Genomic DNA, 25,452 nt, shown 5'->3' with positions numbered 1-25,452 from the left:
CAGGAGCCAGAGCCAGGGGTCAGGGTGCCAGGAACTTCTGCACATTGCACTCTGCCTGGAGACTCTGTTTTACCAAGGGGCATCCGCCTCTCCACCACACTCAGCGACACTGACAGCCTGCTCCTCCCAGGAAAAAAGTCCTAACTGGGAGCTGTGAGGAGGGGCCCTGCATCCTGGGCACAACTCTTTGGAGGCTCACCAGCTGTGAGGAGGCTGAAGGGAGAGAGTGGTTTTGGTTCAACTACCACAGACTCTCACTTTTCTTATCAAATTGTCATGAATGTTCTTGAACAAACGTCTCGTCATTTCTGTTCACCCTTTGGGCCATTTCCAGAAACGTTCAATATTTTTATTTTTACCACTTTTCACCGGTCCCGTGGGCAGCAAGTCTGTGGTGGAACTCTGCGCTTGTCTTGCAGTGCTGACCTCTGAAGGCGCAGGCTTTGTGCCTGTCGCCTCCCTGTCAGGGTCACAGGCACAGAGCCTTCCTGGAGCTGGCGCAGCTCGAGGCTCAACGATGGGCAGAGGAACACACCTGGTTTTCTCTCCACTCTCCTGGTAAACCTGCCCTCCCCGCCCCATGATGAAGCCCAGAGAGGTCGCTTGGGTGTGTCCATCGGTGTCAGATAACAGAAGACTGCACCCAGCCTCTCTGGAGCATCCAAGGATCTCATCCAGTCTCTGAACTACAAGCTCCAGCTTCATAGATCGTGGTCCCTGGAGCCCCAGGCCCAGCTCCGGGCCTGGAGTGGGAGGGCGGTGGTCAGTTCCTGCTCGCTGTCCTCATGGCCTGGTCTCAAGTTGCCATTTCTGACTCACGCCGGGACGGCCCCGAGGGAGGGGGTGTGTGTTTCCTGTGGCTGCTGTGACAAGTCACCACAAGCTCGACATCACAAGATCACTCTACTGTTCTGGGGGCCAGAAGCCCCAGCTCAGCCTCGCTGGGCCAAGGAGAAGGTGTGGGCGGGGCTGGTTCCTCTTGGAGCCCCGAAAAGAGTCCCTTCCCTGCCCTTTCAGCCTCCAGAGCTGCACTCCTCACAGCCCCCGGCCACCCGTCCTTCCTCCATCCACAGTGATTGCTTTGTCTGTCTCCCTCCCCCGGGACACTCAAGATCACATCTCAGGCCCACCTGGATAACCCTGGACCACCTCCCCATCTCAAGATCCTCAAGTTAATCACACCTGTGAAGTCCCTTTGTCACCTACGGGAACACTTGCAGGCCGAAGGGTCAGGCCCTGGATGTGTCTGGGTGTTAATCAGCCTGGAACAGGGGGTTGGGGGCCTAAGGACCAGACAGTCCTAAGTGGCTGGTTCTGCTATGACCAGGCATGGCCAGTGGCCACCAGTGCTTGTTCCTCCAGGGGGTGGCTTTTGAGGGGCTTCCCACGGGGACCTGGCTGCAGCCATGATGGGACCATTAATGGTCTCCCAGCTGCCAGCTCTGCGCCCCCTCATTTTAGGCCCCAGCATGTACCCTCAGTGGGGTGCCTGAACCCCCAAGGGGTCCTCCCAGTCAAGTCCTACTCCCAGGGTCCTGCTGGGTCTCTGAGAGTTGGGCACATGTGCCCTCCCACCAAGATTTGCTGCTCACCCTTCCACCCTGACCCCCTCCTCCTGGCTCTAGACTGAGGCCACACGGCTCAGGGGTCATGGCCCAGGGGGTCACAGCTCCGGCCTGGGCTCAGCTCTGCCACTTATCAACCGTAGACCGTGGGAGAGCTACTCACATTTTTGTACATGACTTGGAACAGAATACGCATTTTGAAAAACAAAATAAACCAGCCCCCCAGCCCCCAGGCCCCAGAGGACACTACTCAGCTTTGTAAGGGGAGCCCTCCCCACTCTTGCCTCCAGGCACCTCAGACTTGGGGCTGAGTGGATGACACCCCTCCACCCCCGCTCCCCCTCCCCCCCACATTGCTCCATTCTGAGGCTTTGAAACCTCAGCTGAAACAGAGCTGGAGCCGGAAAGAAGCACCTGCTAACATCCTGTCCCTGGGCAGGGGGCTGGAGGAAAGGTGAGGAGAGGCCCTGGAGTGGGGCCTGGGCTGCTGCCCTCTGCCCTCTGGGGGCTCCAGGGAGGCGACAGCTCTGCCAGATCCCTCTTCTTTTCCCTCAACTGTTGTTTTTTCTCTTTTTAAAACTAAATCTTTTTTTTTTTTTAGATTACTGTAGAGTCACATCTATGTTACCAATTTTTTACATGGAAAAATTTCAAGCCCTTTGAAAAGGTGTGAGAAAGACATGATATCCACATCCCTCTCACCTGAACTAACCAATTCACATTTGGTTAAGGGCATTGTTTTTAATCTATTATCCACAGCTTTGTAATTACACATAGAGGTAAATGCAGAACTATGCAGACACTAACTCTGTTCACTAGGAAATACATTTTCCAATATATATAATGATTATGTATAATATCCATGTTAGTTGCTCAGTTGTGTTTGACTCTTTGTGAGCCCATGGACTATAGCCCACCAGGCTCTTCTGTCCATGGGATTTCCCAGGTGAAAATACCAGAGTGGGTAGCCATTCCCTTCTCCAGAGGACCTCCCCCCTCCCAGGGGTCAAACCCAGGTCTCCTGCATTGCAGGCAGATTCTTTACTGTCTGAGTTACCAGGGGAGGCCTATATATAATATATATAGTGATTTATTTAAATAGATAGGATATATGCAATTTTATTATTTTTTTCCTGCCTCTGTCTGTGGAGAGGCCCTGGGAGCAATGATACCTCCAAAGTAATAAGCACACCCAATACCAGCTCAACCTTGGGTTCTAACATCACCTTCCATTAAAACCATCCTCCCTCTGCCCCCCAGGAAGGGCTGGTTCTGGGTCTGAGGCAGAAGTCCTGGAGGAGCCTTGAATGTGTCATCAGAGAGATGGGAGGTGCTCAGAGAACCATGGGGATTTGTCAAAAGGACAAGGGGCATCTGGAAGGGGTCTCACTGACCAAATCTGAGACAATGTAAGCATCAACATAAATAATAATAGTAATGGATATAATCTTTAATATCAGAAAGCAAGATGTCACCTTATCCATATAAATAAAGGAAGAAAAATTCTTTTTTTTTTTTTAGCAAAAAAATAAAACCAATCTGACTTCATGCTGACTCAGCCAGTCCCCGTCCAACACCCCAGGGCTCTTCCTCACTCTCTTTTTGGGACCGTGGTCACCCTCCTTCCCTGCACAGCAATCTCAATCCTCTGTCCTTGGTTCTGACGGCTTCGCTGCATTCAGTGGTTTATGTTCTTTCCCACGAGACTCAGCCTCATCCCAGAATTGCCGCACTGATCTGACCACCCACAGCAAACCTAAGCAAAGGTCCACATTTATTTTCAGTCCTTTTTGACCTTAGGCTCACCATCCCACTGAAGGTGCCCAGTGTTAGATCAGAAGAGGTGCCTTCTGAGCCGGGCATTGATGGATGAATAGGAGTCTCCTGGGAAGAGAAAGGGGAAGAGAGGCCATGCATGTGGAAAGGCTGGGGGACGAATTGGACCTGTGGGGTATCCCCCTGCTGTGGCTGCAGCCCAGGTTTGTTCAGAGGGAAGGGGAATAACAAAGGATGAGTCTGGAGATGTGGGGTGGGGAGGAGCAACAGGGAAGGCCCTGGTGGTTGGGCCAGAAACTTTGGGTCAATAGGAGGTCACAGGGGGCATCAGAGTTTAGAAACTGTGGTGGATGGATTGGTACATGAGTGGGCGTAGCTGCGACCACAAGTTCAGCATCTGTGCTGCTCTGGAGACTCAGTTTTATCATCTGTAAGGTGGGTGCAGGAGGGGGACCCACTCCCAGGGCTGCTGGGGGACGCCCTGGAGTCTGAGAGGGGCCCGTGGCTCACACCCCCTGTCTGGGACATCTCTGCTTCCTGTTTCTCCGTCAGGGGAAGTCTCAGTCTCAGCTTCAAAAGCACAAACACGCTCTCAAAACAAAGGAAGCTGGTCCTCGACTGCAGAGGAAGCAGGAAGCTGCCGGCCCTGCTAGCAGCCCAGCTGCCGGGGCTCGGGGACGGCGGCATGGAGTCTGTGGCCCTGTACAGCTTCCAGGCCACGGAGAGTGATGAGCTGGCCTTCAACAAGGGGGACACGCTCAAGGTAGGGTGGCCGGGGCTAGCCGAGCTGTGCCTATGTGGTATGGGGGGGTAGTGCTTAAAATCAGGGCCCGGATGGCCCTTCTAACAGAGTCTAGTCTCTGGAGGAAGATAGGCCCGGCTTCTCCAGTCACTGACTACATGACTCCGGACGAGCCACCTTCTGCCTCAGATCCTCAGTTTTCCCATCTGAGAAATGGGGAGTGAGTTAGTGCTTCCTCCTTTAGGAGCCATTCTGAGAATTCAGCGTAGTGAGTGGCAGGGGCTGATTCAACACCCAGTTTCCCAGGAAGGAATTTGAAATGAGTTAGAGAGAGAGAGGCAACAAGACAGAGACTGAGACAGACAGAGGGTCTTGGGAATGAAGTATACACACTAACCAATCGGGGATAAAACAACTGTGACTAAGGGTCTAGACGGGCCTCCCTGCAGGTGAGATGAGCCTCAATGCTACGCAGCCCCCTCGTGGGACCTCTGTGAGGAGCACACACCCTCCAGGGCAGAAGGGTTTCCAGGCTTTCTCTCTCTCGGGAAGTGTCCCTGCTTACATGCCTGCATCTGGAAGCGGAGCTCAGGGCCCTGATCTGGGAGTGGATGGCACGATTTGGGTGCTGGAGCTGCCATCAAGTCCCGCTCAGGAAGCTCCCTGGGCCCCAGGCTCCATGCCGGCCCAGTGGGCATGAGACCAGCCATCCTTCCAGTCTGAGCCGGGGCCGCACTCTGGGTCCCAAGCTTGAGGACTCGGAAGGGACAGCACCTCCCGTGGGCTGACTGTGTATGGAGCCAGGTCTGAACTCGGCATTGTGCTCCAACGTCCGCTTAAGCTGCTGCGGCCCCATTTTGCAGATGACTAAGTGAGGCCCCCAGGCACCATGACTTGCTCAGTGTGGGGTCGGGTGTGAACCCCTGAACCTGGGCTGGGGCGGAAAGGTGACAGTTCTAAGAAGAACCACATCATTTTAAGGAAGTATCTTATCTGTGCTGGGATGCTGGCCCTTGGCCCCCTGGATGGCCAGTGGTGGTGGTGGTGGGGGTGACCTGAGGATGTGTGGTCACCTGGGGGAGGGGCAGATTTGGAACCATGACCAACCAGCCAGTGCAGGAGACTCTGAGATCTAGGTCCAGCTCACAGGCCTTGTTAGCCAATCTGAGAGAGTTTGGGTCTCTAATTCCAGGCTCCAGAGCTTGGGAGAGAGTGGAATCATGAGGAATTTGGAATGGGGTGGTCAGTGCTTTCCACCTAAGATGCAGGTGAAGGGCAGTGTGGCGGGGATGGATCTGTGGGGTCCCCCAAGGAAATCACTGTAAAAACTATGACACCCCCTTCCCTCCTGGATGCCTGGGCTCACTACCCACCCAGAGACTGGCCGAGTTCCCACTAACCCTGGCTAGAGCACTGGCATCTCCTGCTGTGTTTGCTTCTAACCCGGGCTCCTGAGGGCAGGGACATAAACCAGTGCCGACACGGGGCAGGCCCTCAGCAAGACATGGGGTGTCAGAGGAAGGAAGGCGGGATTAAGATGTTAGCCAAGACCCAGGAGGGGACCTCTCAAGGCATGACAGGCCATGGGAGGGGCTGCCTTTTCCTTCCTTCGTGCAACAAACCCTTGCTGGGCTGTGGAGCGTTGTCCTGAGTGTTGAGGACACAGGCAGTGGACAAAGCCCAGTCCCTGTCCTCCCAAACCTGACATTCCAGAGGGTGAGTCATGCCAGGAGGTGACAGATGGATGGAAGCAATCACCCGGGGAGATGGAATGCAGAGGGTGGGAGGGGCAGGGGGACAGCTTTAGATAGGGGTGGGGGGTCTGGGCAACCTCTCAAAAGAAGTGACACCTCAGCTGAGATCTGAAGGATAAGCGGGACCCAACCATGTAGAGAAGAGGCGGGGGAGGAGAGTGAAGAAGGAGTTGCATCCAGCGGGGGTGGGGGTGTGAGTGAGTCTGCAGCGTGGACTCAGCCTAGCTCTGTGCTCTGTGCTCCATGGTGGCACAAATATCACACAGTCCCTAAAAACACCATCTGGGGAGGGGTCGTTTAACAACGCAAAAATGCTCATGAGGCAACGTGAAGTGACAAAAAGGCAGAATGCAGAGGAATATACATAGAGAGCCAACTTACACGTATTCAGTAGATTAGAGTTTTAGGGATGGGAAATTGACATTCTGCAGGTGAGAAAGGGAAAGGGAAAGCTGAGCCTCTTCTAGGCACCAGATTTGTGCCTAGGAAAAAACACCAGAATGTCCCGATGAGTTAGCTGTTGGTCCTGGGACGTGGGCCACCAGCAAGTCCCACTTCCATAAGTGGGCCTTCCAGGGCCCTGGAGACAGGGCCCTTCCTCTCATGGTGGTGCAGGTGCCAGATCAAATCCTGCCTTGATTTAAGATTTTGATGGATTTTTTTTCCATTAAATTTTAAACAGTCTAATTTTTAGGACAGTTTGAGGTTTACAGAAAAATTGAGAAGATAGTACAGAGGGAGTCACATCTGACACCGCACGCCCACTCTCACCCATGCACACCCTCTCCTGTGGTAACATTTTAGAGTATCAACCTGGTTCGTTGGTTATATTAATAGACTGATACGAATACATTATCATTAACTAATGACTGCATTAAAATTTTTTGCATTGATTTTGATTTTTTAACTTACTCTCATAAAATACTATTTACGTTGATTCGTGACATCTTCGGAGCTCCCTAACATTTTGCGCTCCAAGTGCCTCACCCACCTCATGCTGGTCTGGAGTCCGATTTCTGTAACTGCAAAAGTTCGACTGTGACATGGCCCGGCAGCCCTGCTCCCTCTCCAATGCCCGTCTGGTGACTGAGCATACAGGGTGTCCATTCCTGAGCATGTTTTCAGCGCACCAGCTGTGAGCGCCCAGTGGACACACAGATCCCAGGCCCTGGGAGCTGGCAGGACGCTGTTCTTCCAGTCTTGAGCTCTGCTCTTAGACGACCCTCTGGACAAGTGGCCCCAAATGTCACTTCCCTAAAACATAGTAGGCTGCTTTGGGTGCACAGTACCGCGTCGCTCCTGGCTGGAGGAAGGATATGGATGCTGGCTTACCTCTACCTCTTCATCGACAGCCTGGCCCCCAGAACACAGACTCAGGGAGCGTGTGGCCCCAGCACCTCCAAAGGGACGGCCAGTGTGCCCCAGGCTGGACACAGCCAGCCCTGGGCTCCCCACCTGCCCCCGCAGCTGTTCCATCGCACCCGGCGGCCACACCCGCCTGCCAGCACCCAGGCCCAGAACTTGGGTGGTCTTGGCTGCTTTCTCTGCATCTTGGAGCCAGCCTGTCAGCAGTTCCTCCTAAACCATCCCAAATCTGACCGCATCTCAGTCACCCCAGTCCAGGGCCCCATCACCGCCCACCTGGGCCCAGCTCCTCACGTCCCTCCCTCCAGTCCCCAGCCTGGTCTCCACACAACAGCTACAACCCAGAGCCTGACCTTCCCCCAGTGGCCCTCAATGCTTCGGTTGTTTGTTTTTGTAAATAATTTTATTTATTTGTTGGCTGTGCTGGGTCTTTGTTGCCGAGTGGGCTTTCTCTAGCTGTGGGAACGGGGGCTACTCTCTGGTTGCGGTGCTTGGGCTTCGCATTGCTGCGGCTTCTCTGGTTGCTGAGCACAGGCTCTAGGGCGCGTGGGCTTCTGTGGTTACAGCTCATGGACTCTAGAGCACAGGCTCAATAGTTGGGGTGCTCTGTGGCATGTGGGATCTTCCTGGATCCGGGATCAAACCTGAGTCTCCTGCAGGGGCAGGTGGACTCTTTGCCCCTGAGCCACAGGGGCAGCCTGCTCCTCTTGGTTTTGAAAATAAAAATCTGAACTGCCTCCTCACTCCCACCAGAGCACGAGAACGTCCATCTCTCGCCCTCCCTGTGCACCTCATGGCCCAGCCCCCGCCTCAGCTACAGTCACACAGGCCTCCTCCCTGCTCCCACCTCAGGGCCTTTACCCTGGCTATTCCTTCGGCCATGGACACTGTTCCCCACATCTTCTCACGTCCAGCCTTTCCTGTAATTTGGGCCTCAGCTCATGTGTCAGTCAACCTACTCAGAGATGCCTTTCTTGCCCACTCCCCCACCCCTGTGGACAATGCCCTGCCCCAGCCAGCCATCTAATCTTCCCGATGTATATCTTGCGAGCACTCCCCACTGCATTAAATTATCTTGTTTATTTGTCTGCTTCCTGTTTCTCCCTCTGCCTCTGCCCACTAAAGTGTGGCCTCCTGCTCCCCGCTGTGTCACTGGGGTGGACACAGGGCCTTCCCTGCAGGACGTGCTCAGTGACCACACTGGCCAGGGTATAGTGGCCCAGGACAGCACCCAGCAGAAGGGGCCAAGCTGGGGGCATCACCAGGGAGGGTCGGCAATTCCTGTGTCTCGCAGGGTCTGGGGGCTTTGAAAAATGTTGACGGCAAGACCTCAGCTACCACAACCCACCAGAACATTTCTGAGTCTTTTCTCTGGAGTGGAGATGACAGGAAAACAAACAAACAAAACTGGGGGGTAGACGAGACGCGTTACAGCCACATGTCCACACAGGATTTTGTAGGTCACAAAACACCACAGCACGTAGGCTGTGTCCGTTTTATGGGTGCAGAAACTGAGGCCAAGGCTGCAGAGAGAGTTCGAGGCAGGCAGACTGGTCTAGAGCCTGAGGCTCCCGGGAAACTTCACTGAATCTGTGTCCCATAGGTCCTGATTTTCCCATTAAGTGGGCGGTGGGTTTGTGGGGTTGGGGGGGGGCAGGATTTGTTTTGTGTTGTTTAGTTTTCAGCAAAAGTTTTCCTGAGTCAGCCACCTGCTTCCGGCTGTCCCTGGGGACGCTGGCCTGGCCCAGACAGTGGGGACAGGAAGTGGGGGGCTCTGTGGGCCAGGCGGTTGGACGAGTTGCTGTCCCAGCCCTCACTCCCATGGGGCCTCTGCAGGGCGGCTCATCTGTGTCTGATTTTTTGTCTCAACCAAGCATCCCCACTGGGTTTGAGCTGATACGTGGACCTGCTCTAGGACGGACAGGGGAGATGGCCCTTGGGCGGGGTCCAGAGACAGAATGAAGGAGGACTGGTGTGAAGACTGAGGGTATCCTACTCACCTCCTCTCTGGGCCTGCATCCTCCTCTGTGAAATAGCTTTTGATGACAGCGGCCCCAGGGGCTGGGGTGAGAAGGGGTGACCCGTGGCGAGCCTGCCCAGCGACAGGGGAGGGAGCCCAGCGTCCTGCCGCCACCTACAGTGGCTCCCACCCACACTCAGGTTTCAGTTCCCCTCGGGCCACCTGCAGGGAGATGAGGAGCCTGTGATCCGAGCACCGTCTCAGCCCAAATACCTCTCATTTGCTCCCCAGGGTCTGAACCCCCCATCCGACTGTCACCCCTGAGTTCAGACGTGCGGGTTTGTAGATGTGGGTGACCCCAGGTGACCACCGCTTGGCGGGGCTCCTCAGACCTCCCCCTGCCCCTGGGTCAGTGGAGGCGTCGAGTACTATGGGCCCCATGCTCAGGGCCACAGCTCAGGGACTGAGGGGCCGTGGGCTTTGCCCTAACCCCATGGGGTGCTGGGGGTCTGGGTGGCAGCACTTGAATGTCCAACTTCAGCCCCCAGAGCTCAGCCCACCAACCAAATCCTGCTCTATGACCTGTGGGCAGGCCTCCCCAAAATGGGACAGGGAAGACCATGGAATCACACTGGGTGGGGCCAGCGACGTCACGTTCCTCCGGGAAGTGGGCCCCGGGGCTGGCGTGTGCCCTCGGCAGGGGAAGCCGACACTCCTGGGTGACCAGGGGCCATGTCTCTCCTGCCCACAGATCCTGAACATGGAGGACGACCAGAACTGGTACAAGGCTGAGCTGCGGGGCGCCGAGGGGTTCGTCCCTAAGAACTATATCCGTGTCAAGCCCCACCCGTGAGTAGCTCCCCCACATCCACAGGCCCCCTGCCCCGCAGCCAAATGTCCCCTCCCAGCCTGACCCAGACGGAGTGACCTGCAAGTCCTCACCCCAGCCTCCCTCCATCCATCTGGAGCCCCCTGTCTCTACTCTGAGCAGAAGTGGGGGACAGAGATGTGATGACTGGTCCCAAGTGGTGGTAGTCCAGGCCAGTCCAGGCCACAACACAGAGGACCTGGGACACCAGAGAGCATCCAGGCCCTGGAGAGGACAGGGCCTGGGAGCTCAGCGGTGGGCCCACCGGCTGTGCTGTGGCCTCAGGCAGGCCCTGGCTCTCTCTGCTCCTGTTTGTCTGCAGCACAAGCAGGGCTGAGGCTCCACTCATGGGGGGTCCTAGGAGCCTGTGTTGGGGTGGGGGTGAGGGGCCAGGGAGGAGAGGGGCAGGAAGGAGGCAGACCTGAGGGCCCTGCCATTGGAGCAGGAGAGGGGGGAGCTGGACACCGGCCCAGCAGAGCTGGGACAGGGCAGAGCAGGAGTCAAGTGTGGGGCCCAGGCGTCCCCAGGCCTGGGACTTGCTGGCCCAGGGAGGCCCCTGGTCAGCCTTCCAACATTGAATGCCCAGTCTCAGCCCCAGGACAGGCCTAAGTGGCCAAGAATCTATGAAAAACCATGTGGATATGTGTGGAGTGAAGGCTGAAGTAGCCTTGAGACACAGTCATTCACCAAACACGGGCTATGGCCCCAGGGACCCGGCCTGGGTGATGCTGGAGACACGTGATGAGATGCTCGGGTCAGAGCACGGTGCCCCAGGGAGAGACAGGAGGTAAAGAAAGTATGACAAGAGAAGGCAGTCAGCATCGAGATAACTAACCAGGGAGGCCTTCTCGGAAGAGGTGACAAACGGAGGTTTTGAAGGATGTGTGTAGGAGTTAGCTGCATAGAGTCAGAGAAGGGCACTCCTGGGAGAGGGGCAATGAGAACCCCCGGCCGTGGGCCTGGCAGTGGGGCCTCAGATGCCAGGTAGAGGGTGGGAGGAGCCACGGATGGGTTTCAGTGGGGACAGGGGGCCTGCATCTGATGCGGAGGCAGGTAACGGGGCTGGGCAGGCTGGAGGGGGCAGGCTGGGAGCCATGACATGTGTGTGGTTGTGGGGTGAAAAGAGAGGGAGGTGCGGGGCCAGGGTGGGGCCTGGAGGCCGTTTCCTCTTTATCTGTCTTCGAGTTCTTTCCAAAGCTGCCACCACCTCCGGCTTCCTGTGTTGGGCAAGGCCTCTGCTCACCTAGGTCCCCTGTCTGGGCTCCAAGCACTCCCACCCACCGACAGGTTCTGTAGCCTGGGCTCCAGGCCTGCAGGTCTCTGGGCTGTGTGGCCTTGACTTCCATAAAGGGAGACAGATGGAGAGAACCTGCCAGGGCCACCAGCCAGGGCCAGGTCAGTGAAAGACACAGTGGAAGTGGAACCCTCCAGGTAGAGCCTGGGGCTCAGTGAAGGCTGGGAGCCTAGGAGGTTGGAGGCCACTGAGAAACCCAAGTAGAGGTTTTGGTTTACACAGAAGGAAAGAAAAGCTGATGGATTTCAGGGCCATGCCCTTTGGGGCAATATGGTGGTTGAAGCCAGTCTCCACCAGGGCGGGTGGCAGCCATGGAGGGTTCCGTGTCTGATGGCCCTGGGGTCCCTGGGGCTGTCTTTGGCCACTAGTGTCTGAGACAGATCAGGGACCAAGGGCAGATCCCCCACCTGCCTCAGGCCGGGTCCAGGTGTGTCCTGGGCTAACTTCACCCCTGCCCTGGCTCCGAAACAGCAGTGGGGAAAGTCCAGCCAGCATCTGACTCAGCCCTTGGGGCTCCAGGGTGGGACGTGGCAGGACAGGGGTCTCAGGGGGGCCCTGATCACCACCACCACCCTGCAGCCCAGGGAGCCCAGGGGAGGTGTGATGCAGGCCATCTACTCCCAGGGCCTCCGGGCATCGTGGGCAGGGTCCACCAAGGGTCTGACCCAGTCGTGTAGGGGTCTAGGAGTGCATGGTCTGCTGGGACCAGCAGGTAGAGTAGAAGCTTGCCGGGAGTGCAGGCAGACCAGCTAACGGTGGGGGAGGTGGGGTGCGCATGGGTGAAGGTCGTAGCAGTGGTGGTAAACCCCTGCAGGTGGCAGCGCCCTCGTCCTCCCAAGGGCCCTGCGAGCTGGGTGCTCTCGTCACTGTCTTGTGGGCCAGGAGACGGCAGCACAGAGATGAGTGGCCTGTCCAGGGTCAGAGACGGAGGGAGGTTTGCCTCAGGTGCCGTGGGCCTGGGCTGTGCCCACCAGGACAGAGTTGGGGAGATTTACCGGGCAAATCTTGGGGGGGGCCCTCTGCCCCTCCTTGGGTCTCAGTTTCCAAATCAGTAAAATGGGGGCTAAGTGAGGAGTGGGCTGGGTTCTGAGGGTGTCAGGACAGGGAGGCTGGTTTCTCTCATCCTGTCCTTTGAGCCACCGAGGACCTGGAGGGGGCTGGGCAGCCTCCTCAAGACTGCGGTTGCGAAAGCCTTTGAGGGTGACGGCCGCCCACACACGGACATCTCCTGTGGGGTTTTGTGGGTTCTTCAGAGACACCGGGCTCGGGAAACGCCCACATGGGGCCCCACTGGACCCCTGCTCCCCCCGCGGCAGCACCTGCACCTGTTCCTGCTGGGGGCTTCCCAGAGGAGCTCCGTTCCAGGCACCCCCGAGCCCCAGGCCCCCCACATCACAGCTCAGCCTCCAGCCTGGAGGCTCCTCCGGGACTCCCAGAGACACGGGCTGAGCTCTCAGAGGCAGCCTGGAGCCCCACGCCTGGCCGCCACCTCCACTGCCTCCACTCTGGGCAAACCTGCCGTGAGATGGGCCCAGGCCTCCCCACCCCCCAGTATGGGGGCAGTTGTGGTCTAGAAGCTCACTTTTGAGGTATGGGCTCCCAGGAGTGGTGTCTAGAACACAATGTCAGGACCAGGATTTTATTTTGGGGTGGAAGGTGGGGAGGAGCCTTGGAACTGCTCCTTCTGGCCAGAACCAGGGAGCCAGCGCCATGAGCCAAGCAGGGTGCCCATGCTGCACCCCTCGGTCACCACCTAAGGACGTTGGGGGCCCAACACGCCCGCACACAGGCCGGGCACATCAGTAAAAAGCCCTCAGAGGAGCTGCCAGTGCTCACATGTGGCAGGCAGGGGAGGGGTGGGCGGGGCTACGGGCAGGACCCCGTCTGCCTGCACCTGAGCCCCTGTGCTGTCAACATCCTGACATGACAGGAAATTCCTGCCTCATATCCGCCCGGGCGATCAGACTCAGGAAAGGGAGAAGGGAAACGGTGCAGGGAAGGGAGGCTTGGTGGCCTCGGGGCGCCAAGGTCCCACAGTGAGATTCCGGCCACGCTGGGCTTTGGTTTCCCCGTGTGAACATCAAGAGTGGACCAAAACCCTGGGACTGGAAGCCAGTTGGAGACCACCTGGGCCCTCTGAGGGTAGGCGATTCCCAAAGATCCAGACTCTGCCAGACTGCCTGGTGCATTTACCAGCAACCTTCTATATACCCAGTTCTGTTTGGTCAGAAGGAAGAGGGACTTGAACCTGTAAGAAAAAGTCCAGGTGGCCTCAGTCTATGCATCTGTGAAATGGGTACAGGGAGAGACACTTCCTCACCAGAGCAAAGCTGCTATTTCTCTTTGATGGTGGTTTAGTTGCTAAACTCTGTCTGACTGGAAAAAAAAAGACAAAATAAACTGTGTTTGACTGTTCACAATCCCATGGATTGTAGCCCACCAGGCTCTCTCTGTCCATGGAATTCTCCAGGCCAAGAATACTGGAGTGGCTTGCCATTTCCTTCTCCAGATGATCTTCCCCACCCAGGGATTGCATTATAGGCAGATTCTTTACCATCTGAGCCACCAGAGAAACCCATTTCTCTTTGGTCATCTTTAAAATATTTTTTCACTTTTAAGAACCTATAATAGGAAATGTAAAAGCCCAGGTTGGGGGTGGCTCGGTCGGAGTTCACTGAGGTGTGTGTTTGCATGAGTGTGTGTGCATGTTAAGTTGCTCAGTTGTGTCTGACTCTTTGTGACCCCGTGGACTGTAGCTTGCTAAGCTCTGTCTATGGGATTCTCCAGGCAAGAATACTGGATTGGGTTGCCATGCCCTCCTCCAGGGGATCTTCCCAACCCAAGGATCGAACCTGAGACTCTTACATCTCCTGCATTGGCAGGCAGGTTCTTTACTACTAGCGCCACCTGGGAAGCCCCATGTGTTTGCCTGGTGTGGTGGCAAGGGCCTGTGCTCAGGAGCCAGAATGCTGGGACTAGGCGCAGCTCCTGTCTGCCACCATGAGTGACCTTGGGTACATGACCTCTGCCTCTCTGGGCCTCAGGTTGACAGTCTGTAAGCTGGGAGCAGGGGCACCTCCTGTGTCCAGGACTGCTGGGGGGACCTGGCGGTGATGGGTGACTGGCACTGGCCCCCCACTCTCACCTTGCCCTCTCTGCAGGTGGTACTCGGGCCGGATCTCCCGGCAGCTGGCGGAAGAGATTCTGATGAAGCGGAACCACCAGGGAGCCTTCCTGATCCGGGAGAGCGAGAGCTCCCCAGGGGAGTTCTCCGTCTCTGTGAAGTGAGTTCTGACCCAAACACACAGAGGAGGGTGGGCAAGAACAGGCCTTTGGAGCATGGAGGGAATGACAGACCCCTGGAAGCAGATGACCATCTGGGGGTTGAGGGGGTGAGGCAACTGCAGGGCATGGCCCTGGGCAGTGAGGATGGGAGGCTGACTGTGAGTCCTCCCATGCAGGGCCGAAGGGTTGGCCATTGTTCCGTGAGCAGCAAGTCACCAGGGGAAGCTGATATGACAAGGCTGCAGGGGGAGAGCAGCAGGCCCCCGGGATGGGTGTCCAGGCTGTGCTCTGGACAGGGTCCCCCATGTGCTACACAGTCAAGAGGATGGACCCTGGGGCCACGGTGCTTAGGTTCACATTCCAGCTCGGCCATTTCCTGTGTGATTTTGGGCAAGTCACTTAACCTCTCTGTACCTGTTTCCTCACGTATAAAACGAGTTATTGCAAGGAGCAAATGAGTCATTCTATAGACAGCCGTTAGAATAGTGGCTGCCACTGAAGCAGGGTGGCAGCCTCTGGGCAGCGCAGAACCTGAAACCAGAAATAACAATGGGGCAATGAGGAGTCCAGGTGGAAGGAGGGGCAGGAACCAGGGAGGGGGTCAGGCCCCGCTGGTCTCTGTCCTGCCTCTTCTGCACCTGGAACAGGGGGATGTGGGTGCAGCAATTCAAGGACTAGTCGCTGAGTTATGTGCAGTGTGCCGGGCAGCGTCAGGGACTCAGGAAACAACAGTGAAAAAATAAAGTTGCTGCCATTCAGGGTTTGTGTCTTAGTCGGGGAGACAGACCTTGAACAAGGAGAGAAACGAACACAGGAGGATCCAGGTGGCAGGGACGGATGGCCTCAGGTTTGAGCAGAGATCTGCAGCTGTGGTGCAGGCTGTCCCAGGGCTCTGGGAGTGAGGACCAGGAGGAGAGCTTCCAGGCAGAGGGAATAGCAAATGGAAAGCCCCTGGGGTGACTGGGCAAAGCCAGTGCGGGGAGGGGTGTCAAATCCAGAGAGAATGGCCTGACAGGTCCTGACCAGGAGGTGGGTCCCCCCAGAGCAACAGGCCCCCATGGAGCATCCCCACTAGGGGAAGGGAGTGGATCCCTTGGGCTACCGAGGAGGGAGGATGGCTGAGATTGAGGGGGACCCTGGAAAGAGCCAGGCAGAGCCACTGGCGTTAGCACTAGGATGGGGCTGGAGGGTTGGGGAGGTGGCATGTGCCAGTGAATTTGGGACCACTAACAATAATACCACCATCAGGGCACTGGGCACGCAGCTGGATGGGATGGTGGGTGAGTGTGGGCAGCGTGGCCTCAGTGTGCTGGGTGGCACAGTCTTCTAGGACTGGGAGGTGTCACAGCCAACAGCTGGCTGATTTTCCAATGGATAAACGTACATAGGATGGCTTTGATGGCTCCTGTGGGGGCAAGTCTGATGGGGCACCAGGCTCAGGGGAGGGACGAGCTTGTGTCTCCCAGCAGGCTGGCCATGAGGCTCCTGTTTGCAGAAATGTGCTCCAAGGGAGGCTTTCCCGTCTGCTCTGTAGAGAGTTTGTGGTGGTGTGTGGTCAGCACACTGGAGCCCCAGCAGCTGGGCTTCTCCTTGTCGGGGTCAGGAGAGCAGCTGGGGATGGTGGTCCCACCTCAGGGGTCACAGCCCTCACCCGCCCCTCTCCAAGCTCTGTCACCAGCCTTGGCTTTCCTCACTTCCGTTTCCCCTGGGAACAGGCTGAGCTCCTGATCCAAGGCCATGGCTCTCCTCCTCTCTGAGCCTCAGGGGTGGTGAGACACCAGTTCTTGGCCCTGAGCGTCTGGAGCCCCCTGGCTGGCCCCTCCCTCCACAGCCCAGCCCCTGAGGCCAGTGGGTCCCCCGAGGAACAGGAAGTGGCCATTTTCCCTGTGCTGGCTCCCAGGGCCCAGTATCTCCTGGGAAAGGCGCCCGCCAGGCGGGCTGGTCTGGCCTCGCTCCAGGAATCAGCTCCAAGGTCACCACAAAGCAGGGCACAGGGGCTTCTTTGGCCACCCCTGCAGCCTGAGCTGAGCTCCTTCCTGCCTCCCCTTCCCCTGAGAGTGGATCCCGTGGCCTGAACTTCCACCGTGGGTGCCCTGGCACGCTGCCCTCTCCTGGTGCCTCCCTGGGCATGCAGACCCGCCACCCCAGGCATGGGGTCAGGCCAGCCAGCTCAACCTTTGGGGTGTGTGTGTGTAGGACAGGGGAGGAGTCCCTCGGGGATGAGGGACTGGGGTTTCCACGATGCCTGATTGAGGGAAGTTCGATGGCAGCAGACACTCCACAGGCTGGAGAAGATGACATCTGAACTGGGCCCTGAAGCATGAGTAGGAGTTTGGTGCACAAAGAGGAGAGGGAATGCCAGGCCCAGGGAACAGCAAGTGTGAAGACCCAGAGGTGGGGCAGAGAAGGTGGGCTTGGAGAGCAGTTTGTCTGTCTGAGCAGGAGGGGGATGCACAGTTTTGGGGAGCCAGCACCAGTGCTGTCTGGGAAAGGGGCCTGGAGTGTCCCTCAGAGAAATCCCCACACACACACCAACCCCCCTGCTCCACCCCAGGCATCCTGCCCAAGCCCTCTTCCCTAGCTCAGAGCCAGAACCCTGGTCCCCCGGGTTGTGGTGTGTCCACAGCACCACCAGGTGGCGCCCTCCAGCCTCAGTTGCATCACCCAGGGCTAGGATCCTGGGTCCTGCCCCTACTCAGGTCCATCCTCTGTCAGGGGCCCTTTCAGGGCCCTTGGAGGACCACCAGGCAGACATCAGAGCAGGAAACAGACTCAGGGCATCTGTGTCTAGGAGATGAGCTTTTGAGCAAGAATATCAGCTGTATAACCCTGGGCAAGGTACTGGGCAAGTTCTGTTTCCTCGTCGGTGAGATGAACATCGATGTAAGGGGCTGAGTATGTTGCCAGCACACAGCAAGTTCTCCACAAATGTTGGCTTCCCTGGTGGCTCAGCAGTAAAGAACCCTCCTGCCAGTGCAGGAGACACAGGCTCGATCACTGGGTGGGGAAGATCCCCTGGAGAAGGAAATGGCAACCCACTCCAGTGTTCTTGCCTGGGAAATTCCATCGACAGAGAAGGTGGGCTACTGTCCATGGGGTCGCAAAGTGTCAGATATGACTTAGCGACATGAACAACAACAATCCCAAAAGACAGCTATAGTTGTCATTGTCATGTCAGCCCTCCCAGGGCCACACAGTGCCTCCTGGCCCCAGCCCCATGGTCCCAGGCTGTTAGAGAAAGGCCAGTGGCCATGTGGGGGTGGGCAGCCCAGCTCTCCTCCTGTGTAACCTCAGCAGATCCCATCCTCCTCGGCTGTAACGTCCTTATCTCCAGTGTGGACACAGTAGCCAGGATGTCCTGAAGTCCAGTGACCTGACAGCCACCCTCCTGGGTGATGACTACACAGATGCATGTGCAAGAGCATTTCTGCCTCACTGGCAGGGCTCCCAGGACCTCTGATCCTACACGAGTGGCATCTCCCGCACGCTCCCGCCAAGCCTCATAAAGCTGTCAGAGGTGGGGTTTATGGGCCTTGCTCTGCCTCCCGGAGTGACGGTGGCCACGGCTGGGTGACCTTTACGAGTTTACAAAGGGCTGTCACCACCCACCCCCACCTCCGGGAGCATGTCTGAGCTGGCAGCCCATGGGCCAGGGCAGGGGTGTACGGCCTGGCTGTGTAACTTTTGCCCCTACTCTGATGCAGGCTGCGGTGGGCTCCTTGGTTGGAAGCAGTTTGTTCCCCAGTGAGACTAGGAAGACGCTTGCTTCTTTTCAGGCTCAGGTGCCTGGGGTCCCAACCTGTTTGCTCTGCCCCTCTGGTTGCTGAGCCCCTACTGTGTGCCAGGCCCCGTGCCCAATTTCAGGGACTCAGCTGCTAACAATTGAACAAAGCTCCCTGTCCTTTAGGCTCAGGTTCCACTGGGGCGACTGATAATTTTATACATGTATGTATGAGGAGATGTGTATGTATAATTTATTAAACAGTTAGTAAATTATATGAAATCTTGGAAGATGAAAAAGGCTCTTGGAAAATGAAGCAGAAAGAATCAGAGGAAGGCACAGTTTTATGCAGGCAAAGACAGAGAGGAAGTGACCCCAGAAGTCTCGTGTGCAAGTGAAGAAACAAAGGCTCAGAAGCATGCAGTAACTTGCCTGAGGTCACACAGCCAGAAACAGCAGAACCAGTGCCCATGACACCCCCGTGACCTGAAAGACCAGGTCTGCCCTTCCCCTCTCCTTCCCTGAGGCTAAAAGCCCGGTGTTGGGGGTTCTCTCTCCACTCCCTTCCCAAGGTCAGTTTGATTCTATCTCACATCTGCTGCAGAACAAGTCATCCACCTCCTCCTTTTTCACAGATGGGAAGACTGAGTCTACAGAAAGGCCATGCCTTAACAGAAATCACCCAGTAGGCAGTCAGCAACCTGGCCTCCACCAGGCCACCAACCTGGTCTCCAAGCGCTGACTGGGGGCTCCTGGGGCTCCTGACACCTTACCCCAGCCTTGTTTATCCACCCTGGGCCACTGTCACCCTGGCTAATGCCGCCACCAGGCCAGAAAAACCTGCTAGGCAGGACCAGCGGCAGCTAGCATCAGGCCTGACTTCATCCTTTAGACTTTTCTGACAGCCCAGGGGCCCGGCCCAGCCCTCACCCGCCCTGGGTAGGTGGGCGTGAGGGTCACAAACAGGGATACACACACCCATGGCTGCTCAGAGACGGATGCACACGGCCGGCCTCCCAGAGCAGGGAGAGACATGCGCACATATCCAGGTGTGATGGAGAGACACTGGCACACGCAGGCCCAGACATCACACACATACACCAGGCTGGGTGCCCCCTCCAGCTCGGGAGGACTCCCCCATCAGGGCCACCCCTCCTGGCTCCGGGGCCACCTAGACTTGGACTCGGGCCTGGGGAGGTAGGCGACAGGCTGGCAGGGAGAGAGAGCCTGCCCAGGTGCTGGGTCCTCAGCCCTGTCACATGGAAGAGGGTCGGTCACTCGTCAGGCCAGGGGCTGGCTCAGAGGAGGGTCACGCCTGCTCACAGACACAGCAGGCCAGCTGCCCCTGGTCATGGGCAGGCTCTTCTCCCCTCTGGGCCCTGCTATCCCATCTTCAGCCATGCACAGGCTGGGGGCTGGACCACAAGAGCTTCCCAGGTTTGAGAATCCACCAGTTGTCAGGCTGATGAATTTGAGCAAACTGGGAGATAGTGGAGGACAGAGGAGCCTGGCGCACTGCAGTCCCCAGGGTCGCGGAGAGTCGGACTCGACTTAGCAATAGAACAACAACAATAAGGTTCTAGAACTGCTGGGTCCCTTGCCCCCTCCCAGGCCTCGCCCCTCCCCTGGGTATGATCAGGGAAATGCTCCACTCCGGGTGACTGAAGGTAACCTTCAAACACCAGAGTGTTCAGAACTGTGCTCACCTGAAGCTGAGGTCTCCTCAAAACCCCTACACCCTCCTCTGCCCCTCACCCGGAGGATGGCTGCTGAACACACCCCCGGCTCCTCCTTGGAGATGGCACCGAATCAGAGCCTCTGCCTCCCCAGCACCACAGCCACAGTCGAGGGGCTGGGAGAACCAGGCTCTGGAGGACAGGGCACGTGGGAGTCAAGGACCGAGGCTGCAGCAGGCCGGACAGGATGGAGGTGCCTGCCCGCCTGCCTGCCCTCCTCCCATCCCAGGACATGGACACACATGTCCCACAGCCGACAGCACAGCTGCTTAGTCACCTGGGAACAATGCTTGCTGACGGCACACGAGCGGCTTTGTCTCAGGCCGGGGTGATGGTTCTGCCTGGTCACAGAGCCTCCAGCATTTTCTGGCCTCAGTCCTGCAGGTGGACCTGGCTGCCCTGAGAGTGGACGTGTGTTAGAGGGGCTGCGACCACAGCTCAGAGCCAGTAGGGGTTGCGGGGTGTCGGCGGGGTCCAGGAATGAAACAGCCAGTGAGCACGGATGCCCTGGGCTGCCCCACAGTGTCCCTGACCGGACCCTCTCCCAACTGGGCTATGCCTGGGCCGACTCTTGCCTTCCTGCCTTTGGGTATCTGTGAGCAGCGGGTTGCAGGCAGGCTGCACAGGGCTGAGGAAGACAAGGAGTCCCCTGACTCTGACTAAGGGCATCTGAGGCAGCTCACAGAGCTTGGGCCATGTTACCCAGGCTCTGAAGCATAAGTAAGAGTTTGACTGAAGAAGAATTTGAAAGAAATAATGTAGCAGAGTCCTGGAGGCATGCTTGAAAGTGGAAAGAGAGACTACGCGTGGTTGGGATCCTTACCTTGGGCTGGGCGGGAGGATTTCCCCTCCCCCAAGCCCAGAGACACGCACAGAATGGGAGGTATTTACCTGGAACAAATCTTTATCTTAAATCTCACATCTTACCTTTAACAAGACAGCACTCCAGGCCTGGGGCTGACAGGTGGAGGAAATGAGCTCAGACAGGGATAGGCAGCTGGCGGATGGATGCTCAGCTCTGGTCCAGGCCCTTGAAGCACTCGGAAGGCAGGAGTGCAGGAGTTCAGGCTGCCCAGTCATGTGCGGCCCCTCCTGGCGTGGGCTAGGCCAAGCAGGGGAGGCACCGGCAGGTCCATCCGCCCTGTGGCCAGTCTGGGAGAGGCAGGCCATCCCTTCAGTTGGAAGGTGCTGGACAGGGGGTGGAACGTGGTGCAGTTGGGCTGCAAGGCTGGGTAAAGGGAGGGAGAGGAGAAGGGGGTACGTTGATCGCATCAGAGTGTATTTGAAGAAAATTGAGGCTGGACAGGTCATCAGAGCCAGACCTTGAGATCAAGGTGTTAGGATTTTACCCTGAGGGCCGAGGGCCGTGGGGAGCCATGGAAGGTTCTTAAGGGGGAAGAGGATGGACAGGAAGCATCACACAGCCTGGGCCTCTTGAACACTGGCAGGCTTTGGTTTAAGTCAGGATGGTCTTAGGACTCGCCCCTCAAGGGACTGTGAGGGCTGGGAGGGGATGAGGTGGGGGAGGGAAAAGAGAGTTAAGGCTGAGGGGACGTTGGAGAGAAGAGGTGCTCTCTGGTCACCTCTCTCAGAGGAACCATGCAACATTGCCAATAAATGAGCGCTCACCCAGAAGTGAGCTATTACTATGAGGAAACCGAGGTTCAGAGAAAGTAAGTGATTTGCCTAAGGTCACACAGCCAGAAAGTGTCCTGCTCCAGGGTCCACAACCCTTAACGCCACACTCCACGGCCAGGAGATTCCCTGCCTTGCACGGAGCCCGTGGGTGGGGCCTGGGACCCCTTCCCCACCTTGTCTCCTCCTGACTCGGTCCTCACCTGGAGAGGAAAAGGCCAGGTTCCAGGGGGCAGGGGGAGGGCCCATCCGAGCAGCCGTCTGAGATGGCCTCTCCCCCAGCTATGGGGACCAGGTCCAGCACTTCAAGGTGCTACGCGACCCCTCAGGGAAGTACTACCTGTGGGAGGAGAAGTTCAATTCTCTTAACGAGCTGGTCGCTTTCTACCGGACCACCACCATCGCCAAGAAGCGGCAGGTCTTCCTGCAGGACGAGGAGCCCCTGCCCAAGGTGGGTGGGGTTGGGGGGCGGCAGGAGGAGGGTCTAGCACAGCTTCTCCAGTTCTGTCCTGGGGGTTGCTGTGAGGCAAAAGGAGTTGGGGGGACAGGGGGAGGCGGGAAGGGCAGGTAGAAACTGCCAGGCAAGCAGAGCCTGGCTTATTCTCAGCCAGAAGCTGTGCGTGGCACACACTAGGTGCTCAGTAGTTGTATGTTGAGTGAGTGAAGGTATGCAATCTGCTGAGCCTCCTGGGAGCCTGCACCTCACAGGTAAGAAACTGAGGCTCAGAGAGCTACCCAGGCCGCCTGCCGGATGGGGTCAGCACTGGCTTCTGCTTGCCAGCAGCTGGCCTGGGGTTGGGGGTTGGGGCAGGGGGTGCCCGTGGGCCAGATCCTGGCCTGGTGGAGGGGGTCTAGCCACCCCTCGTTCTCACAATAACAGCAATTTGCCAGCCGGCTCTTTCATCAAGGGGCCCTGGGACCAGATCTTGGTCTCATTAGGGTGACGAAACCACCCAGTGGGGTTATTAGACCTGACATACTGTTTTCCTTGGGACGGGGTGTCAGCAAGTCCTGGGGCTGGAGGTCGGGACCCTGCACAGCCTAGTGAACTTGGGTTCTGCTGGGAAGGGAGAGGGGGCCGCAGGCTGCTGCTCCAGTCCTGCCTGTTCCTAGGCCCCCCTACCCCCACTTCTAGCCAGGTGTGATCTTAGAGCCAGTTCATCCCTCCCCTGGGCCTCAGTTTCCCCTGGGGCCAGTAGGATGAGCCCTGGGAGCTGATAGGAGAGTAAACAGTGTTTTTGGAGGACCCCCCCTCCCCTGCCTTATGCACCCTCCTCCCATCAACACACTTAGCACCTGGCCTGCTCAGAGCTCCGTCTCAGGGACACTTCCCCCAGTGGGTCTGCTGCCCGGGCCAGTTCTGCCCTTGGAAAGTGTGAGGTGGCCACGAGGGAGCTGGGGGATGCCGGAGGGCTCTCCCACACCCACTGCCTAGCTCTGGGGTCACCCCCCCTGCGAGGCGACTGCAGAGCAGGCCCGGCCCCTGGGACCCAGGCTGCCTCCTCTGTCCTGGGCAGAGAACCACTAATTACAGCCTGTCCATGATCCTATCGCCTGCTCAGATGAGATTCTGCAGGCTCGGAGCAGATTGCCTGGTGGGCAGGCAGGGCCAGGGTGCTGGGTGTGATCATCACGGCGCCGGGCTGACGTGCCTGGAGGGGAGCTCTCATCCAGTAGCCATTTGCAGGGGGCAACCAAGTCCCACAGAGGTCAGGGACTTACCCACGGCTCCTGGGGCACAGGTGGGACGAGAGCCCAGCCTGAGAGATGGAAGTGTGCAAAGTGACATCCTTTGCCTCAAAGCCTGGCCAAGGTCAACAGCAGCAGACTGCTCACAGCCACACATCACTTTACAGTTTACAAGGTCTGTTCCCGTAGGTCTGGGGCCTGGAGTCAAAAGCTCAGGAGAGAGCCCCCAAGACGCGCAGGGACCTAACCAAAGTCCCATGCTGAGGCCCAAGACTTGGTCCCTTGATTGCTGGCCATGTGCTCCCAGCTGGGCTGCCAGGACAGACCCTGTGGAGATGCAGGGTCTGTGCTGCAGATGTGCAGGGAGTGGGCAGTGGGAGGCCCATGGCAGGTTGGGGTAGGGGGATGGCTGTCGTCTGAACCTGGACACAGAGCTGGGTTCAATCCCAACTCTGCCTCCTCTTGGGGCTTCCATGGGGACAGCCCAGCCAGGGGCTCCTGAAGGGCCCACTGACCGTCTCCTCCCTCGCAGCCGCCCCGGGCCTGCTTCGCCCAGGCCCAGTTTGACTTCTCAGCCCAGGACCCCTCCCAGCTCAGCTTCCGCCGCGGTGACATCATTGAGGTCCTGGAGCGCCTTGACCCCTGCTGGTGGCGGGGCCGGCTCTCCGGGCGGATTGGCTTCTTCCCACGGAGCTACGTCCAGCCGGTGCACCTGTGACCAGATTGGGCCCAGGGGCTGAGTCAGTGGACCCGCCGTCCACCAGGCACGTGGAGAGAGGACACTGGCGCCCCCAATCCAGGGCTTTGGACAGGAGCATGGGCTTCTTGACTGTCTGGCTGGCCTCTGGTGCTTCATGATAACTGGGATGGGCCCAGCACCCCGGAACCACTGCCACATGCGATGCCCACCGGCTTGGGGGGCTCCAGGGCCTCCACCGGCCTCTGACATCACAGGGTGGCCAGCGGGGCCCGTCCACTCCAAACACCAATGCCCTGCCCCAGGAGGGCTGAGGACTCGGGCTCCACTCACTGGGGCCTCAAGCCAAGGAACCACAGGCTGAGCCTGCCTGTTCCTCCATTCAAAGCCCCAAGGGCTGGCTACTGGGGAGGGGGCCAGGGCCCTGTGTACCGGTGACCTGGACTTGCTGGACAGACCCTGGTGGAAACGGACTTCTTGACTGTTCCTCGGAGACTCTGGGCTCCACAGGCCTCCAACACCCCTGTTCACTGCAGACACTTAGTGTGGAGTGGGGGGGTGGAGGCGAGCTCCTGAGGAAGGAGGGTAGGGGTGGGAAGAATGGAGGCAGCTGCTCCTTGCCACTGGCCCCATGGGATGGATGCACTCCAAGGGAGCAGCCCTGGACATGGCCCCCTAGGAGACACAGCTGCACCTGCCATATTTGTTGAGGCCCAGGTTCTGCTCAGACCAGGGCCTCAGGAAGCAGGGGTCACTGCAAACCAGGTGGGGAGCTGGGGCAAGAGCTGTGCTTTGGGGTCCAGCAGCATCCAGGATGGGGGCAGCCTCGGTGGACCTGGCTTAAGGAGAGGCTGGGTGTCCATGGGGACGGCGCCACCATATGACCCGGGACGTTCGGAGGCCCAAGCTCTGGTGAATTCTGTGCTCATGACCTGGTCCCGTGAACTCAAAATAAATACAGTAAAAGAATATAAGGATGTTCATGAGAAATCTCATTTTCTTTCCAATTACAACTACTATTTTTAAAGTATCCTACATTCTTTTTTCCCATTTCCTCCCTAATTTTTCCTACTTGGCTGGCTTGGCCAGTCCCTGGGCACTGGCTTGCCCTGTGGCCCAAGGCACACCACCCTCCTCTGGGCCTTGGTGTTCTTGATGGGGAAATGGGTGCTCTGGGGGCAGCGTCAGGCGAAGTAGGTGTAGAAGAAGATGTTGACGCTCATAAGGAGGATGGCATTGACACCGCAGACGCGAGCCCAGAAGGCGTATCTCTGGGATGCTCGGCCATCACCTGGGGGTGGTGGGAGGAACGGGCAGATGAGGGCCACAGGGTCCCACTCAGTGCCCTTGCCTACCGCCCTGCCA

General features: G+C 57.9%; 2 protein-coding genes across 2 annotated transcripts in view; one reads left to right on the top strand and one right to left on the bottom strand.

The window, feature by feature from the left end:
• Positions 1-3,882: 3,882 nt before the first annotated feature.
• On the top strand, positions 3,883-25,058 carry LOC122444115 (GRB2 related adaptor protein). Its single transcript, XM_043472920.1, has 5 exons — positions 3,883-4,104; positions 9,914-10,011; positions 14,486-14,608; positions 21,984-22,152; positions 23,923-25,058. The coding sequence occupies exons 1-5, from the start codon at positions 4,027-4,029 to the stop codon at positions 24,106-24,108; spliced, it is 654 nt and encodes a 217-aa protein (XP_043328855.1). The 5' UTR covers positions 3,883-4,026; the 3' UTR covers positions 24,109-25,058.
• SLC5A10 (solute carrier family 5 member 10) overlaps positions 25,059-25,452 on the bottom strand; it is a 54,577-nt gene continuing 54,183 nt past the window's right edge. The window contains exon 15 of the mRNA XM_043472909.1: positions 25,059-25,378. Within this exon, the coding sequence (XP_043328844.1) occupies positions 25,272-25,378 (107 nt within the window). The 3' untranslated portion in view covers positions 25,059-25,271. The remainder of the gene's footprint in view (positions 25,379-25,452) is intronic.

Source organism: Cervus canadensis, chromosome 1, assembly GCF_019320065.1.
Source record: "Cervus canadensis isolate Bull #8, Minnesota chromosome 1, ASM1932006v1, whole genome shotgun sequence".
Taxonomy (NCBI): Eukaryota; Metazoa; Chordata; class Mammalia; order Artiodactyla; family Cervidae; genus Cervus; species Cervus canadensis.
This window is presented reverse-complemented; position numbering and strand designations above follow the sequence as displayed.